Source organism: Corvus kubaryi, unplaced genomic scaffold (assembly GCF_017639235.1).
Source record: "Corvus kubaryi isolate FWS band 111438036 unplaced genomic scaffold, C.kubaryi_AGA036_p1.0 138, whole genome shotgun sequence".
Classification (NCBI taxonomy): Eukaryota; Metazoa; Chordata; class Aves; order Passeriformes; family Corvidae; genus Corvus; species Corvus kubaryi.
Genome location: NW_024580672.1, coordinates 9446064 through 9463966, shown reverse-complemented (window position 1 = coordinate 9463966; position 17903 = coordinate 9446064). Strand labels below are relative to the sequence as shown.

Here is a 17903-nt window from a genome sequence, read left to right as displayed (position 1 = left end):
CCGGCAGGGGAGGGGGTTAAGGCGGGCGGGCGGCGCCGCGGGGGTCGCCGCCGGGGGCAGCCCGCAGGCGGGTGTGGGGATGAGCGGCGGCGGGGGCCGAGGGCCGCGCTCCGAGTGCACAGGGAGGCTGCGGAGGTGAAGCCTCTGCTCCCTCGCCGGGCGGGATGGAGACTCTTGGCGCTGCAGAGGACGTGTTTTATGAGGAGGAGGAGGAGGTGAACTGCTACGACTTTGAGCCTCTGCCGACGCTGCTGGAGGATGAGGTGAGTGAGGCAGGTGCGGGGACGGAGCCGCCGCCCTTGCGCTCAGCTGTGGTGTAGCGGCCTCAGGGTCCGCCCGCGGGAGGCGGCCGGGGCCAGGGGCGCACCCGCCCCCCGGGAGCGGCCAGGCCGCGGCCACAGCGCCGTTCGCTTTCCGTGTGTGCTCCTCCGGCTCCTCGCTGCCTCCTGCCCCGCGGTCCCAGCCACCAAGTTGGGCTTTAGCCCATTCCCGTGCACCTTCTCCACACAACAGCAAAGTCATGGTCCTTGAGTGCGGGATGTCTCGTCACTGCTGTCGTAGCCGTGGGTTAATGCTGCAGTCGGCAAGTACGTGTCCTTGTCGCACCCGATCAAGGGAAATTTACACGGGCAGAACAGTTTCCCGAAGCTGTCAGCCACTTTTTTGTACAGCCGTATATCGCTGCCCTGTGCTAAAAGGCCTTTGACACTGGGAAATAAAAAACAAAAAAAATAAAACTGTTAAATCTGTTTGTTCAGTTGTTATGCAGAATAACCTGTAGCTAAACCCAGTTCTTGTCATCACATTTGTCTGGATCTGTTATTGGTTTTGCACTTGCTTTTTATTGCTCTTGCTCATCTTTTTATCTTTTCACGTGATGTGTGTTTCTTACCCCCTAGTGAATGTTAGGGCAAAATGTTTGGAGATTTCTTCCTTTTTTAAGTAAAGGTTTGGTGAACCATATGTGAGCTGCTCGTTCCCTGAACCAGATCTTGCAAACTTTCTTATTTGCTACATCAAGAATCCTGCTGAATCAGGAGCTAAAAGTACATTTGAAAATGCGAAGCCCCTTTCAGCTTTCTCAAGTCACCCAGTGGCTCAGCAGTTTGGCTCTTCTACCATCTGTTATATTCAGTGCAGTAGGCCCTCTGCACTCAGACTGGCCAATGCAAAATCTAGGAGGAAGGTGGTAATGGTCTCATTTTTTACATGTTGGCTTAAATACTTAGAGTATTTCCTCAGAACGGAGAAGGCTAAGGGTCAACTCTTCTGTACAAGAAAGAACTGAGCCCATTTTTCATACCTGCTCAAGATATACTTTGTGGGTTCCCATGAGTCCCACCTATTTAGTTATTACAAAAACATAAATAGTTTCAGTATTTTTGTTGGGAGAATGAGCATGACCTATCACCTGGTGATTAGATAAGTTAATAAAAAAGGGCTGCTTTGAAGAGTACTCAGCTTATTCAGGCAACCCTGTGTTTTTCTTCAGATGTAATGAATGTAATGAATGGCATTTGCCACATTTTTTGTGATTCTGGAATAGATTGTTTTGAAGTTTGTGTGAATTATCATGGCAAAAAGACTTAGGTGTCAGAAGGCTGTGAGTGCTGTTGTACGGAACACTGAGTTGCTTAGTCATTTAGTGGAGTCTGCTCTTGTCATCATTGTACCTAGTATGAAGAATGAGGTTGGTGTCTGATGCATGTGGGCTTTTGCCAATATGTGAAGTAGGAATCTGCCTGAACTGGAGCATAGAAAATGCTGAGGATGAGGGTGTGTTTCCAATTCCTCTCTTTACTAGAACTTTCTTCATTTCATACTCCTTAATATTCAATTTCAAAATTTTTAAGAAAGGATCTGTGGCCAATTAATTTATTTTTTATTCCTACTCTCTCTTAATTATCTCTGCTTAATTATATGCTACTGAACTGTTTTGTACTTGCTGAAGAAAATATAAGAGAAAGCTGAGAACTAAAGTGAGCAGTTAAGCATGGTTGCCTGACCAGTTTACTTTTTGTAGTTCTTACTGTTAAAACCAGACACTTTCATATTAAAACCAGACACAAGTGTCTTTTGCTGAAAGAGACAAAAAAGAGGCATCAGGATCTCTGATATGTAGCACATTTGAATGAAGCAACTTCCAGTGGTCCAAAGTACTGAAGCAGTTGCTCACCAGAAGCTTCAGCTTGCCAGAACCTCCTGTGTTACAGTGTTAAAAGGATGGGTTTTTTCCACAGTGAAAGCTTCTGGTCTGTGTTTCTTTGGGGATACAAGCTAGTCAAATGCAAGTCTCAGTGTTTTCAATGCTTCATTCTCTACAAAGGCCTTGCTTAGCTGCAGTAGCAGCTTTAATAAGTAAGGTCAAGAAAGTGCGATCATTGTGGGAAATATGTGGTTTATGTGAAGTAAGTAACTTACTGCCCTGGAGCATTGGAAATAGAAAGGCCTGCCATATGGTACTGGTGGTGTTTCATATTTTTGTATGTTTGTTTTAGCTTCACCTAGCCATCCACTCTTGACAGAAGCCACAGAACATTCATAGGACTTTTTTCCTTGCTTTTTTTTTTTTTTTTTTGTTTGATGTTTTTTTGGATGGTTGGTTGGTTTGTTTGTTTGGGGTTCTTTTTGGGTTTTTTGGTTTGTTTTTTTTTGTTTGTTTTGAGTTTTTTTTCTGTATTACATAACTTTTTCATTCCCTGGAAGGAAAGTAAGCTTACCTGACATGAGAGCATTACCTTTTGTTTACTTCCCAAACAACCACAAGACAAAGATGTTTATGTAGGTTTATACTGTAGATATCATTGCTGATAATTATTGTCTGCAGTGGAGTTCAGCCTCAAACCTTGACTTAAAAGAAGTTCTCTCAAGTCCTTATTGTGACTGGAATTTGATATTGAGTCTGTCTTAAAGATTGCAGGTTTAATTTTTTTCATGTGCACTCTAAATTGAACCTATTTTGTCCATACATACAGATGAAACTCTCATAGTTTTGCATCTTGATTAGTGAAGCATTCTATTATTTTTCTTTTGTGGCAAATGCCATCATGTCACCTAGCTGGAGGATTCTAGGAGAGTTAAAAATTATTACTGGTTCATTGTTTTGATCATAGGACTTTTATTTTTTTTAACTCTTTTTGGTGGCCATAGAATAAGCAGTGTGTCTCTTCTATCCAAGCCTATCCTCATCCCGCTGCTCAGTTTGGTCAATTTCAAAGCCTAATGTTTGTAGTAGAGCTTCTTGCAATGTGTTTTTATTTGCAGATAGAGGAACCTCTGTGTTGCTCTTCGTGTTTGGAACAGCTTCCCTATGGAGATGTGCTAAACTTCCTTGCCCACCCGCCAACTCTGATGGCAGCATTACACAACTGTACTGAGCACAGCACAGAGAAAATAAGATTTTGTGCTGAGATCTTTTGCTGTTCTTTATTATGTAGGACTGATTTTAATGAGACCAAGATCCATGATTGGTGCTAGAAGGCACTGTAGTAATGCTGCCATTAGTAAATCAATCCATGTCTAGGCTGATGAAAAATAAGACCTTTGAAAAGAGAAGTTAAGTTTCCCAAATAACAGTGAGTGTGCTTTATTTCCTGCCTCATATTTATTTGTTAAGCATTGTAGTTTAGACTAAAAGACACAATACACTTTTGGACTGAGGTCTGGTTCTTATTTGAAGGATATCATGAAAGCAGTGCTTAATTCTCTGAAAGACACGTTAATAAGCTGTTAGCCTCTTCTGTATATGGTAATCCAGATATTATTGATATTCTCCTGTGCTGAAATAGGTAAAGAAATTTATAACTGTTCTCCAAGGGATTAAAAGTTTAAACCACAGCAGGTTTCTGATCTGTAAGATACTTCACATCCTCTTTTGCTGACGATGACGTACTTTCTTTTTTCTATATGCTAAGCAATGTGTATCTACACCTTCCATTTAGGGTATATTAAATATCGCTGAGAGCATAGTTTTTAGTCTTAATTACTTACATATAAATGGGAAAATACTGTGTAATTAATAGTAATTATAGCTCCGATACAAAGTAACTTCTGTAGATTACCTTCCAGTTTTGTTGCCTTATTTTTCCTTATGGATGGAATCAATGTTTTGTTTGGGTTTTTTTTTCCCTCATTCCTTTAAGTTCGTGAAAGCTTTACTTCTGTAGCTGTGGGTAATGTATTGGGTTTGTATTCCAAAAATACCCATAGAGAGACTGGTTGCTTTGAGCCAAGCATTGTTTCTAAACATCTTGACCAGGAAAGCCACATTGGAAATTTTTTTGGGGCTGGACTCACAGCCTTACAGTGATAACAGGGTCAATGCAAGTTGACAGCAACTTAGAAACTTAAGTCCATGAGCTATTTTGGTCACTAAGAGCTCTGGATGTAATGGGGAGGCCTAGGGCAACGGAAGTGTTTGGTTTTAAGTCCAAGTATAAAAACACTTTTCCTATGGCATGTTTGACTTTTCAGTGTTTATTAAATGGTCTACATCACTAAACTTCACAAGAGCATCATTCTTAACACAGGCTAATCTAAAGGGTACTTTTTCCCAGATCACAAATGGTCAGGAGAAGTGCTGTGAAGAGAATTTTTAAGTAGTTTATATAAAGACACCTGGGAGAGCTTGAAAGGCATGGGTGAAACAAAATGTTTTCATTTAGTCTCCCTGCTTTTACCTCCAAATGGTCTGTTTCCTTTGATGCAGTGTTTATTTAACTTACATATCTCCCATAGTATTTTTTTTTATGTTAGCATACTGTGATATCTTTGTTCAGGTTAACTGCACTTCTTAAAACATTCTGTGTTAAGAGCAAAGTCATGCACTTGGTGTTTCTTGGGGTGTTAATCAGTGTCCTAGGAAGTCTGAGAACTTGCTGGAAACATTACTTGTAGCCAATTGTGTCAAATGTAATCTATGATACAGAAAGTTGTGTCATGAAATCCAGGGTAATTTATTAATTCATATCTTGGCAGGAGAATGTGTCCCTTGCTGATATTTTGTCACTGCGGGATAGCTGTCTTACTGAGCAAGATATTTGGGCAATTTGCCTGGAGTGTTGCCATTCTTTGAAGAGCATTGCCCATTCTGCAATCTTCCAGACACTCTGCATCACTCCTGACACTTTGGCTTTTAACACCAATGGCAATGTATGCTTCATGGAACAGCTCAGTGGTAAGTATTTGTGTTTCCAGGCTGTTTTACAACTATGCAAACTCATAGTGAGAAACTGCAGTAAAACATTACATTCTATTTTTAAGACTTACAATTAAAATAAAGGTAAAATAAAACTTATTTTGGAAGGGATGTGTATATGTACGTGTGAAACTACATGTTCAGTTTTGTAATTGATGAACAAAGGCTGTTCTGAGTTTGCTTAGACAATTCCCCCTAGTTATTTTAAGACTCATCCAGGTAATAAGTCTTCTTTATGTCCATTTTAAACATGAAGATTAGGTACTTGTGTTCCTGTGTACACAAGTCTCTACCTTTGTAAAGCATGTCTTTCATCTCTTACAGATTGTCTAATTTCATAGCTATGTTCTATTTCTAGATAAGTCTGATATTCAGTGTATCTTGCTGATTGTCAACATAAAGAATGGAACAATTCCAGTGCACATTTGCTATTAAAAAGGAAAGTTCTGTTGAATAAAGGCCTCTTTTTTTTTTTAAAGCTCTCTATTGAATAAAAAATTATTATTCTTTTAAATCATGATTTTCAGACTTGGCAAATCTGAAATGAATTTTAATACGTTAGAAACCAGTATGTAGTGGCATGAAGATGTTCAGGTATCGTAGCAGGTGGACAGGGTGATGACCTTTAAAATAACTTATTGTTTCATCTTAGATGAAAAGGCATGTTATGGTTGCTTTTCCTTTCTCATTGATGCATCTCAAGATGATGGGTCTAAAGCCTCTTAATGTTTTACAGAGGAGGAAAAAAACCAAACAGCTCTTATGCTATGGTACTTTTAAATTTATGACAGCTCATAACTAGGAGAACCATTCTATTCTATATACACACTAGTCAAGTTTTTGTTGTGATTTCTTTAACCTACTTTATTTTTTAACCTATGTCAGGATAAGGGTTTATTCTTTTAGTCAAAATCTAGATCACAGTATTTAGAAAAAATACTAGAAAAACTGAGGAAAGGTGACATCGCAACCAGATGAAGATTTGTTGCCTCCTTTAGGATTAGGGATGGTACTTCATATAAATGGAACATCATAAAATATAATTAATAAAGATGAAAATGTATCTTCAGAATTGTTGTGATGTTTGTTTTTTACTAAATTCTTCAAATAGACATGAGTCAACTTTTACTTCCATATTAATAGGGTAATGTGGAATCAACTTCCTTTATTTTAAGGAGCTTGTCATACCTTGAAATTTAAAAGAAAAGAAAAAGAAGCTGCCTTTGTATAAGCCAATGAAAGACTAGTTGAAGAGAATAAATCTAGTGGATAAAAAATGCTCCTCAACTGAGATCTTTGCTTGTAGCTAGGAAGGAAAATATCAATTTCTTCTTAAATGTTTTCGTCTAATTGAATAGCTGGCAAACAATTGATCCAGGAATGCTGTATTCAAGGACTTAAAATGTGGGATAACAAATTCCCATGCAAAGCAAATGTACAAATATTTAGTTCCCTGAAGTCATGTTAGTCTCTAAGGAAAAGATTTTTCATTAGTTCTCTTTAAAGAATGTTATGTTTCCCATAGGAATGCAAAAAAGTTACGCATGCATTCTACTTCTCTCACACACACTCCACTATGTCTTTGGCTCTTTCCCTCAGATCTTGTTACTGTTTGGTTAAAATGTAGTTTATTAAGTAGGCACTTGAGGAGATTGTTCTTTTCTTGCTTCCCTGTAGTTGTTGCCTATGGATTTATTCTTCCAGAAGAAAATTATAACCTCTGGATTTGCTTGCCACTGAGAGAAAGCAAACAGCCTGTCATCTCTGCTTTAGCAGGAAGTTCTGCTTCCTGCAGGTTCTGTGGTACTAAAGTGACAAACATTCAATAGGATGTTCTGCCAAGGGGTCTGATACCTTCTTGTCTCTTCAGATCAAACAAATTCCCATTGTAAACATTATATTAGAAGAATACAGTGAGCTGTACCAGTGATAATTTAAACACTTGTACAGCCTTTAAAGTGTTCTATGGAAAGAAAGGGAAAAAGGACTGGAGATAAAAAGGAGCAGTAGTCTGCAGGTGGGGGAGAGAGGAGAATAAAACATCTGTCTGTTAGTTCCCTTCTCATTCTGCCTCCTCTGCCCACCCCCAAAATCACAAAAAAATGTGGTGGTGGGTAAGAAATGCAGAATTAGTTGCATACCCCTCTTTTTCAGTGGGAAAGTACATTTGGGAATGTCATAAGGAGCTGTAAATCAGTTACTGGTATCTGGCTAGTCAGCCAGGCCATGTAGCTGCAATGTATGAATATGCAAAAAAAGCCATCTCTGGTAGTCTCTGCCATATAACTGGGCTTAGTGTCTTCACAATAAAAACTTTGCGTTTCACTTGCAAGTGAAATAAGAAACAGGCACAAAAGTTCTATTAAAGCTAAAGTTACAATGATTATGCTGTGCCTCTGAACATACTATTTTTCTCTTCTTGTTGAGAAGGGAAACACACTTTTTGCATGTAAATCATCTCAATCATCCTGGCTTCCCAGAAGGATAGGTTAGGTGAGTTGAGTATGTATGTGAAGAGTAGGTTTTTTAGTTGGGCTCTTGTTTAATTCCTTGGCGTTCTTTACTGGGTTCATGTGACGTAAGTACACTGTGATACTGTGTACCTGCTTGGATGCAGAAGCATCATCAGTCTCTTTTAAGATGGTCTTTTCTTCTTTTCACCTCCTCACTCAGAACTGACTGCTGTAGTAGCTCAGTTCTCTGTTCAGCAGCACATGTGTGGGCAATTTACTTCCTCTACTCTTTTATCATAAGTAAAACAAACTAAGCAGAAAGGTCAGAGTTCTAAGATGAAGAGACAATTAGCTGTTCAGACTGGCTTTGCTGCTTGAACCTTTATCACCCAGGTCTGCAGTGGAAAATAGTGAATGGAAGTGTCCAATTCATCAAATCAGACCTCTAAGCCACAGCTGAGCCCCACCAGCTTAGGTGATAACTGGGTCTAAACATAAATGCCTGAAGGCAAGAAGTGGTTAGACATGTTAAATGTATTTCTTTGTGGGTGTTTAATCGGTTTTGTTTCTTAGTAGGAAAGTTATGATACCTTGAAAACAGCACTTTATTTTACTTCCAGCACTAGTAACATGGATAAGTTGTCTGTACATCAAATTGGAGTGAACCAGAATACTGCTATACAAAGTTTCTTTTGTCTCAGATAGGAGTGTATCATTAAATTTGTATCATCAAATTGGTTTGTGGTTTTTTTAAACAAGACTACTAATTTCTAATCTGGCATGTTTCCTTTTGTTTTCAAAGATGATCCAGAGGGTGCCTTTGTTCCACCAGAGTTTGATATCACCGGTAACACTTTTGAGGCAAGTTCATAAATTTATATCTGTAAAGTAGAGGGGGAGGTTAATAGTTTTAGTATTTCTGGCAATACCAAATACTCAGCATTCTCAGTATATGATTTTAGAACTTCTAAAGATTTTGTGTAGTAAATGGTGCTGTTGAGATATGTTTTGTGAAAATAAAAAGTAAACTTAAAATGCTGTATTAATTTTCTGCATAAACATTTGTTCACTAACTGTTAAAATGTGAGAATCTATTTTGGCTGAATAATGTGTTGCACTAAACCACAGCTGGCCTATATTATGTTCACTGGTACCCATCACTGGTTACATTGGCTTGTTTGGGGACTAGTCATGAACTTTTATGACTAAATATAAAATTTGTTTGCTATCCTCTTCAATAAAATAATTCAGGGAAGGGTAATCAGCAATTTTATCTTTGATTTAATGAAGAAACAGATTACTATCTGTTGCTTTGCAATGCACAAATGCTCTACATTGTTAAATTAAATTAGATTTGAATTGTTTATACTAATTCATTAGCCTCCCAAGTCAACCATCTCATTGCATGCTACAGGAGCACTTTCTTGCTTAATATCCTTCTTCTTAATACACTATTTTTTCTGGCATGTATTCTTAGATAATTCAAATGCTTTTATTAGCAACACATTTAATTCAAGGTATGTTTAAAAATATGGTTCTTTATCGTTCAGTACAAATATCTTTTGCTTTTTGTAGTTGTAGCCTTCATAGTCATTTTAGTAGTTCTCTGTGTTTCTTGGTGGAGGGCGTGGTAGTGGGGAGGAGGAGGAGAAGTGAGCCTTGGAAGTGTGTAGTACTCATGTTAAATGAGAATGATAAGGCAGGGAGGGTGGTATAATAGAATATGAAATAGTGCAGTCCTTGCAGGTTAGAGAGGCAACATTTCACTCTGTTGCTATGCTTTATTAATATATCTACATGGGCCAGCAGAGCTCTAGTCATTTTGTGCTCACTCTCCTCCTCATCCCTGTGATGGTTTGCAGGGAGTCTTTCTTTGTGGACAAGGACTGTTAGGAGGTGGCCTGCATTGCCTGTAAACTTGGCAACTTTATAAGCCTTTATATTCAGATGTGGTTGAGGAAAACAAGACCCAAAGGTGACTGGGTTTTGTTTCTTTCATTTTGTTATGCTTCTGAAGCTGGACTTAGATTTTACATAAATATGTTCTTCATTCCTTAACAAGATTCAAAGACTTGACACAGAAATGCTTACAAGATTTGCAGAATTATTTGCTCCTTTGACCAACTTATTTCCCCCAACCCTTTTTCCGTGTCTAGAAATTGCTGAACTTGTCTGCATAAAGTAAATAGATACAATGAAAGAGGTTCAAAGACCAAGGAGATGGAACAAGGTGAAATAGGAGTTTGGAAAGACTGTGGTAATACTAAGTGACCTGAAATTTTAGTTCTGTCTGATAGACAAGGCTGTTGCATTCCTTTTGGATAAAACTCATCTGTGTACAGATTTGTTGTTTAACTCTTCTCTTTCAGCAGCATGTGCAAGCCTGTTAAGCCCCAGTGAATCCCAATACAAAGCACAGCACAAGCAATTAAACAGTCAGTGAAAGCTGTTTGAGTCAGGAGTGGCTCTAAACATTGAACATTTTACTCCTTTTGCAAAGGTCGTTGAAGATACATGAAGGTACACATTTGTGTGGAAGGAAGTCAACATGCTCTGCATTGTCTCTTGTGAAGTGGGGTAAGGGCTGGGTGCACTGATTTCTGTGCGTTGCTGCTATTTCTTTATCTAACAAGTTGGGAAGCTTTCCAAAGCAGGGAGAGAGTGCTACAACAGTATCCTGTTGCCTCAGCTGTTTTTCAATAGCTATCCTAGAGCAATACACAGGACTGAAAAGCAAGGGCTTTCCCCTGCATTGAGGCAGAAATGTATTGTTTTACTCTGGGATTTGTGTGCATTTGGTCAGACGTCTGTGGGATTCAGAGTATTTATGGAATTTCAGAGCTTTGCCTCTTGCCATGTATAGAGTTTGGTTGAGTGTTTAAGTGCTTTAGTACCAGACCGACTTCTGCCAAGGATTCCATGCTGATCTCTGCTTGCTTTTACTTTTGCAGTTTCCAAGACCTACAGTGGGTTAATGCTTGTGTACTTGTTACAAGGGTTTTATAATATTGTAATCTTTCCAAGCTGGCCATTTCCTTCTTGGTGTTAATACGTCAAGTTCTTCTCTTTTCCAAAAGTATTGATGCTTCTGTCTGTCCCCTCACCCCTATTGTAACCTTCTACTGTGCAATAGCAGAATAGTACTGCTTTATATACATCTCCTGGCCTGTTGTGCTTTCTCAGTATTATGAGGTTCTTTGATTACAGTAAGCTGCCCTTTTTACAGGGGTGTCAAGTCTCTTGTGTTACTCCTTGCTTCTTCCTTGGTAATGGCCTGACTTGGTTCTTCTTTGTTGGATTGTTTTTGCAGCTGCTTAGTCTGCTTTGTTTAGAACAATGGCGAGTAATGTTTGTATTGAAACTGTCTGATTCCAATATAGAGAGAAAAAATTAGTTTTGGAACTACTAAGTATGTTCAGGATGATCTTTGATAGCTGTTACTCCAGTGTCAAAGCTCAGCTGATTTAAAATAGTTAGGTCAGCCAGAGGTTTTGCTTGATTTGAGTGCAACCTATTTTGCGGCTTCTAAAATGGAAGCACACAAGGAGATTTGTATGGCTACTGGATGACTTCCTCCTCTTTAAACTCTTTTTGAAAAATTCCTTCAATTAAAGCTACAGTTATTTCAACAAGAGATGTTTTGTTTCCTGCTTGGTGAATTACTGATCCAGACCTCTAATGGTATTGTGACTCCAGCCTAATTAGTTGCTAAACTTAGCTGGAACTCACAAGCACACAAGGGTAATAGACACAGGAAACAAATTGAAATGCATTACTGTCCTGGTGTCTGAAACAAAGCTATTAAAGATGTCGGTTTCTAGTTGGAATTTCAAATAGCAAGAGATCTAAAGCTTTGTCCAAATGACAGTGCACAAGACTGAAAAGTAATTGATTTCATGTGGTTGGTTTCAGCCTTGTGCCTTCTTTCCTGACCTGCTCTCCATTTGTAAAGTGGGAATAATAGCACCAGCTTCAGTTACTGTTGAGAGTTGGAAGGTGAAGACCAGCCCTTCAGCTTCAGTGTCAGGTGTAAAATAGACTTTTTAGAGAGAAACATGGTTAAGAAGGAATTAGCTGTGAAAGGGGCTTGTGGTACTGACAGTGAAGTGCAGCTGAACTTCCCATGGTGACTTTAGTGCTGCTACACTTCCAGCCTGTGGGGTTGGAGGAAGGATTGCAGTTTCTGAGCATCTGAAGAGACCTTGAAGTCACTATGTTGCTAAGTGGTTGGAGTGGCATTGAATAGGCTAGTTCTGGTATGTTCTCCTGTTCCAGGTGTATGCGTTGTGGGGTATGCCCAGCCACTGCCCTGGAGGGACGTCTGCTGAGATAAGGAGATTGCTCAAATCTCCCAGCAGAACTCCCCTGGAAAGGCAACTACTTTTCAGTTATGGTGAGAAGAAGACAGACCCAGAATCCTCTGGGAGACCCTATGCAGATCTTTTGTAACCCATTGGCCTTTACCCTCTGACACCCACCCCCTGTATCCCTATAAAGCCAGCCCTCTGCCCCTGCGAGGGCAGAGAGGTGCTTGTCCCTAGCTCCCCTTTGCCAGAGTACAGACCAATAAAGCTGCCTCATGCAGAACAGCTACACGGGCCTCTCGTCTCTCTCCCTGGTCTGGCCTGGAGGCTGCCCTGCAGAGCTGAGCTGAAATCACGAGCTGACAATCACTAAAGAGCTGACAGCTTCTGCATGGGCCCTCCAGCCAGCAGCTGAGGGAAGACACCAGGCCTCGGGAAGATGATCTCTTTGGGGACCATCTCTCTGGACCGGTCACAGCTTCCTCAGTCAGAGCTACTGACCCCTCACCAGCTGTCATAATGCATGCTTGCAGTACAAAGGCAGAAAGGTAGCCAGAGAGAGTACTGCTGGGCTCTAGGACAGCACTGAACTAAAACAGAGGATCTCCTGGCTATCTGTTCGTGTTAATTTTTTTCCCGTAACTTTGCTATCTCCTTACAGACTTCCATTACCATTGTGCTCTAGTAAATGTACTATTAAGAACTGGTGCTGACAAGAGAGAGAGGCAATAGGAGATAAACTTTGGAGTTATGATCCATACTGTAAGTCCAAAGAAAAGGTGAATTTCTCTACAGTACACTTATTATAACTTGCACTTCTCCTCTTAATGCAAATGCAGGCATGTGATGTAACTGTGTTCAGTAAAAGTTTTCACATTACCGAAGCTGTCACTTGTCTGCATCGGTGGAAAGATCTCACTGTCTGCTTTTCCTCTAAACTGGAAGTTGTGCCTGAATTTGCTATCGCAAGTATTGATCAAATTTTTGTTCTCACTGAATCTTGAGCTAGAAGTCAGTTAGAAGCATCTGGAGTATAAAGATTAGCATCTAATTTTATCATTTTCTACTCATCATACTATAGAGAACAGCAAAGAATGTGAATTTTTCTGTTCTTGAAAACCATTAATAGACTCAGATGCAAAAATAATATTTTAGGCTTCTTTTAAAATTTGCCCTGGTTCTGCCTTCTAAATAGGAAGAACTTTAGCCTTTTTCCTAATGAAGGTGGTTCCTATTTCATTTTCTTGCCTTGAGCAGTACAGTGTTAGACTTAGGAAATTTGACCAATGGCAGGCTCAACATGAATAGTTAAATGTTGTTGAGTTCATTAATAGCCTTACTTCTATCACTACAATACAAGATTGCCTCAGGTTAAAAACATTGGCTGTCTCAAACCAGTTTCAAATAGCTATTTGTCTGCATCACAAAACTGCCATTGAGTCTCACACAGAGGTTCATTGATGTGGAACACCGCATTTCTAAGATATGAGCTTTCAGTGAGATGAAGGACCCATGTCCACTATGTGTGAGCTTGCATTTATAATATTTTAATAATGTGGCTATTCAGTTTTGCTTGTTCTAGTGAACCTTTGTGATAGAAATCAGTGAATTTTCGCTCTTGTCCATAGATTGGATAATACTTCTGTTAATTACTTATTTCATTATTTAGTGGCGATAAGATGCAGTAGTTCAGAAGCCTCAGTGTGCAGCAGGATTAAAACCTTCAGAAATTAAAGTACTGAAAAAGTGATACAGAGTTAAATACTACCTTGAAGAGAAGGAAGAAATATGGGTTAGAGAAGGGGAAGAAAGTGAAGTTCGCGCTTCCTCTTTTTCTCATCTACAACTTGTTCTTGCTTTTATCTATCAGGACAGGAGTGGGGTATGCTGATCCCTCACCTGTGAGAGAATCACAACTGGAAAAGGCTGAATGCTGTCACTGTCTTTGTTAGAATGTCATGGCTGTCAACTTGCAGTTCTCAGTGGCTGGTAGTTGATTTATATTACATAAAAAGAAGTCCAAGTGTTTCAGCAACGTTAAAAATAAACAAATGAACACAAAGTGGTAGAACTACTGCAAATAGAAAAGATACAAAATAAAATGTTATCACATTTTTTTAAATACTAAATTATTAAGATTCGTATAACTTATTCCTATGAAATGAGACAAGGCAGTTGGAGTGATAAATACAATATACATACAAATATTTTATGTACATATAAATGCATGGGTTGAAGTGTCAAATGAAACACAGTGTTCTACAGAATAGATAAAGAAAGGCAGGTTCAGGGTGTGTGTACGTATATATATATATATATCTGTGTCAGGCCTACTGAAGAAAACTGAGCAGTTTCATGCTGCAGTATTTCTCAATAGCTGATCATCACTAACCTCGTGTTCATGTCTCAGCTGTTGGTCCTTCTTTAAATGTGAAAGCCTTTATCTTTCTCCCAAATCCAAATAGCAGACAGTAAAAAGAAAGTCTTGTCTTTGTGACTTTCCTAGTCTTTTAAAGCAGTAGCTTTGAATACTTTGAGATTATCTCTATTGTTCTATTCTTTCTTTAGCTCTCAGTGCAGGATGAAAAAAGAGAACTTTTATATGTTCTCCTAGAGGGGCTTTTGGTTTTGTGTTTATCTGGTGGGGGAAGCAAGTCTTTTGAAACACCTAGTGCCTTTTTTCTTCAGTTCTGTTTCCTAGTTTCATGTAGCCTCCCCTTGAGACTAATTCTATCTAACAGCAGCAAGGCTTGTCATCAGCAAATGGTAACTTATCTCCTCCTGTAGTCTAAACCATTCAATCTTCTGAGCGTTATTTAAAGCTGTCTTTTCCTTCAGTGACAAAAATAAATTACTTTCATTTGGTTACCTCTGCGTCTACTGTGCTATAGAAGAGAAAATGGAATCTTCGTGTTCTTGGTTTTACATCACCGTCCCAATTGAGGTTCCGTTCAGGAACTTAGGACTGAGCAGACACCCTTTAGTTGCTTTACACGAAGTTAACAAAAGGAGGAATGAGGCCAATGGGACTTTTTTACAGCAGTCTTTGTTTGTTTGTTTGTTTGTTTGTTTGTTTTCTTTTAATGCCTAGACTATCTTAAAGTTTATAATTTGGTTACCTCAAAAACCTACAGCTTGTTGCTTAGTCCTGAAGTTGGGGTTGCAAAGTTGTCATATTGATCTTTGCTAGCAAACTTTTTGAGAATATTGCCAGTATTTCTACAGTTTTGTCTCTAAATCTGAAACAACTTTTCAGATTGACTTATTTTTATTGGAAACAATTTGTCTCCTGGCAGAAAAATGTCTTTAGAAGAAGAATTACTGGTAACCTGGTCAATGAAAATATATAGAATTTTAGGTTTCTTCCTTATTCGGCTACAAGATTCCTATAAGAAAGCATTGTTAAAGTTAAGATATATAATTTTTTCCCCTAGGATTGGTGAAAATGTACAAAATAATTTTTAAATTATCTTATTTAAGAATTCTTGTTTTGTGAGGAAAAGACTGGGAGTGAGGAGAGGACTTTGTGTTCTGTGGTTCTTGTAGTTGAAGTTTACTTTTTTAGAAGCCCGAACAGCTGTATTGGATAAATTTGTGGATTGTTTCCATCATGTGCAAAAAACTATGGAAAGGAGAAGAAATTGTTTTCTCCTGTTACACTTGTGCAGGGTCATCATAAAGCTCTGGGCTTCTTAATGCTAAAGATGCATGAATGTTTTGGATCAGTTGTTTCTCTCCAGCCTCTTCCACATAAACCCTCCTCATTAGTACTGATACTTTCTCGGCTGTGGATGAAGTTGTCTTCTTTAGCCCTCTTATCATTATCTGTCAGTTTCTGGTGCTGCCCATTCAAACTTATTTCTTTGATGGATCCATCATCATACTGGTCTTACTGGCAGAACTTAATTTTCTCTGGTCCTTTCCACTTATTTCCGTCATTTACTCCTTAGAGTGGTTTACAATGCTGTTGAAATGTAAGCCTGAACCCTTAAAGACAACATTGAATTATTCCTTATCATTACTTGTTATTAAAAGATTTCTCTTTCATTAATTTTATGCCTGTTTTACATGGATATTCAGGTCACTAAGAGATCCATGATCATTGCTACACTGGATCTGGATAATTTATACTCCCTGAAACAGTGGCAATTAATTTTTACCATTTGCATGAACTGAAAATCGAGCCATTTCACTAGTGTATGAGAACATTCATTAATACCACTATTTTTGAAAGGTTCAGGAAACAATTGACTTAGAACTAGATGGTAGAATGGATGACTTCCTAATCTCGAGATAAAATTTCAAGACTAGTTCAGTTTCCACTGTCAATTAGATGGTTGTTGAGATTTAGTTAACAGAGCCTTCAGGATTGTGACAAAATGGTTGTCACTCATACATCAGTCTCCTTAGTTACAGCATTTCGGGAAACCTTAGAAGAATAACTGAGAATACGCTTTTGAAGCTGAGGATAGTGTCTCCTGGGAAATGTGTTGAATGTGACTTAAGTTTTCTTAGATAAGCTTGCAACACATTTTGAATTAATCTCTTTGTATATACATACTCCAGGATTCTTGAACTTTTCAGCCCTTTCGCCAAGTTTAAAAATAAAACAAAACAGAACAAACAAAAAAAACCCCCAAACAAATAAAACACACAAGCCAACAAACAAACAACAACAAAAAAAAAACAAAACAAAAAAAGCCCCACAAAACAATCAAAAGCCCCAAGCAAACTTCTCCTTTCTCTTAGCTGTAATACTACTGTACTTGAGTAGAGAAGGAGCAAGGTTTACTTCTGCAGAAAACAGTCCCCTGAAACAATCAAACAAAAAAAATAACCAAACTGAAATAAGCTGCCAACCCTTCCCCTCCAAATGTTTACGTTCCTGCCATATAAAATGAGAGCTACCTATTCATTGGCTATTTCTGTCACCTCCAGCTGTTCTGTGAAAATTGGTATTCTGAATGCTGTCATAACAAGATATTATGCAGAGAGGTAAATACAGAAGTGTTTGGCCAGCTTTTTACATTTTGCATCTTATACATGATTCTTATAGGAAAAAAAATAGAAATCTCCATAGATTATTATGTTAAGAAAGAGTTAGCTGGTTATTCCACAGTAATAAATATTTTACATATCAAAATCTGGATGTCATTGACTCATGTAATGGTAGAAGAACTGGGATGCTATTCTAGTGTATTGGCCCATAGTGTTCTTAACTGGAAGTGCTACAATTCAGTTTCTTACCTCCAAAATGTGTAATAAGTATCCCTCAATAGAGAATGGCGTGAATGCCTTACTCAGAGTGACAGACTACCAGTAGGCACTGCCTCTTAGGTTTAAGATTAAAAGAATGTAGGTTTTTTTAAATAAAGAACTTCAGTAACTATGAATAACATCGTATTTGCCATAAATTGAAAAAAAAATCCTGCACCGTTGAGAGAAGACCGAACCAGTCTGCTCAGCATGCATATAACTGTTTCTCAGGCTTCCTTGTTTCTATGCCTACAGGGAATAAGTTGTGTTACCTTAATTAAGTGATAAATGAATTACCTATGGCAAGTAACTTAAAAGTAAGGAGGTTAATGGCTGATAAATCATAAGGAGAGCTGTGACACATGAAACTCCATTTCAAAGGGAGTTTTAAAAAGATACCATTGTTCAAGAAGCTTTAAAGATAAATGTGAGTAATTTTTGCTATCTAAACCTCTGAGGTCTTCAGCAGGTTTTTTTGCAGTATTCTTCCTTACCTGTCATAATTATACTTCTTCAGTCACACAGGAGAGGAGTCAACTGGTGTGCTACTCATCTGTGTTGGGGTGCCTGATCTTTGTGATTAAGGGAGCCTAAAAGTGGGATGGAAGTGTAAAAAAACCTGTTCTTAATTTGTGTCTTCACTCTGCAAATACATGAGTAAGTTGCTGCAAACAGCATGGTTTAAATTTGCTC

At 38.6% G+C, this 17903-nt stretch overlaps 1 protein-coding gene across 4 annotated transcripts in view; it reads left to right on the top strand.

Moving 5' to 3' along the window:
- The first annotated feature begins 64 nt into the window (after window positions 1-64).
- KNDC1 (kinase non-catalytic C-lobe domain containing 1) overlaps window positions 65-17903 on the top strand; it is a 59991-nt gene continuing 42152 nt past the window's right edge. For 2 of the 4 annotated variants that reach the window (XM_042019061.1, XM_042019062.1), the window contains exons 1-3: window positions 65-263; window positions 4978-5176; window positions 8453-8511. In XM_042019061.1, the coding sequence (XP_041874995.1) occupies window positions 165-263; window positions 4978-5176; window positions 8453-8511 (357 nt within the window). In that variant the 5' untranslated portion in view covers window positions 65-164. The remainder of the gene's footprint in view (window positions 264-4977; window positions 5177-8452; window positions 8512-17903) is intronic. The other 2 variants (XM_042019060.1, XM_042019059.1) reach the window with 1 other exon arrangement.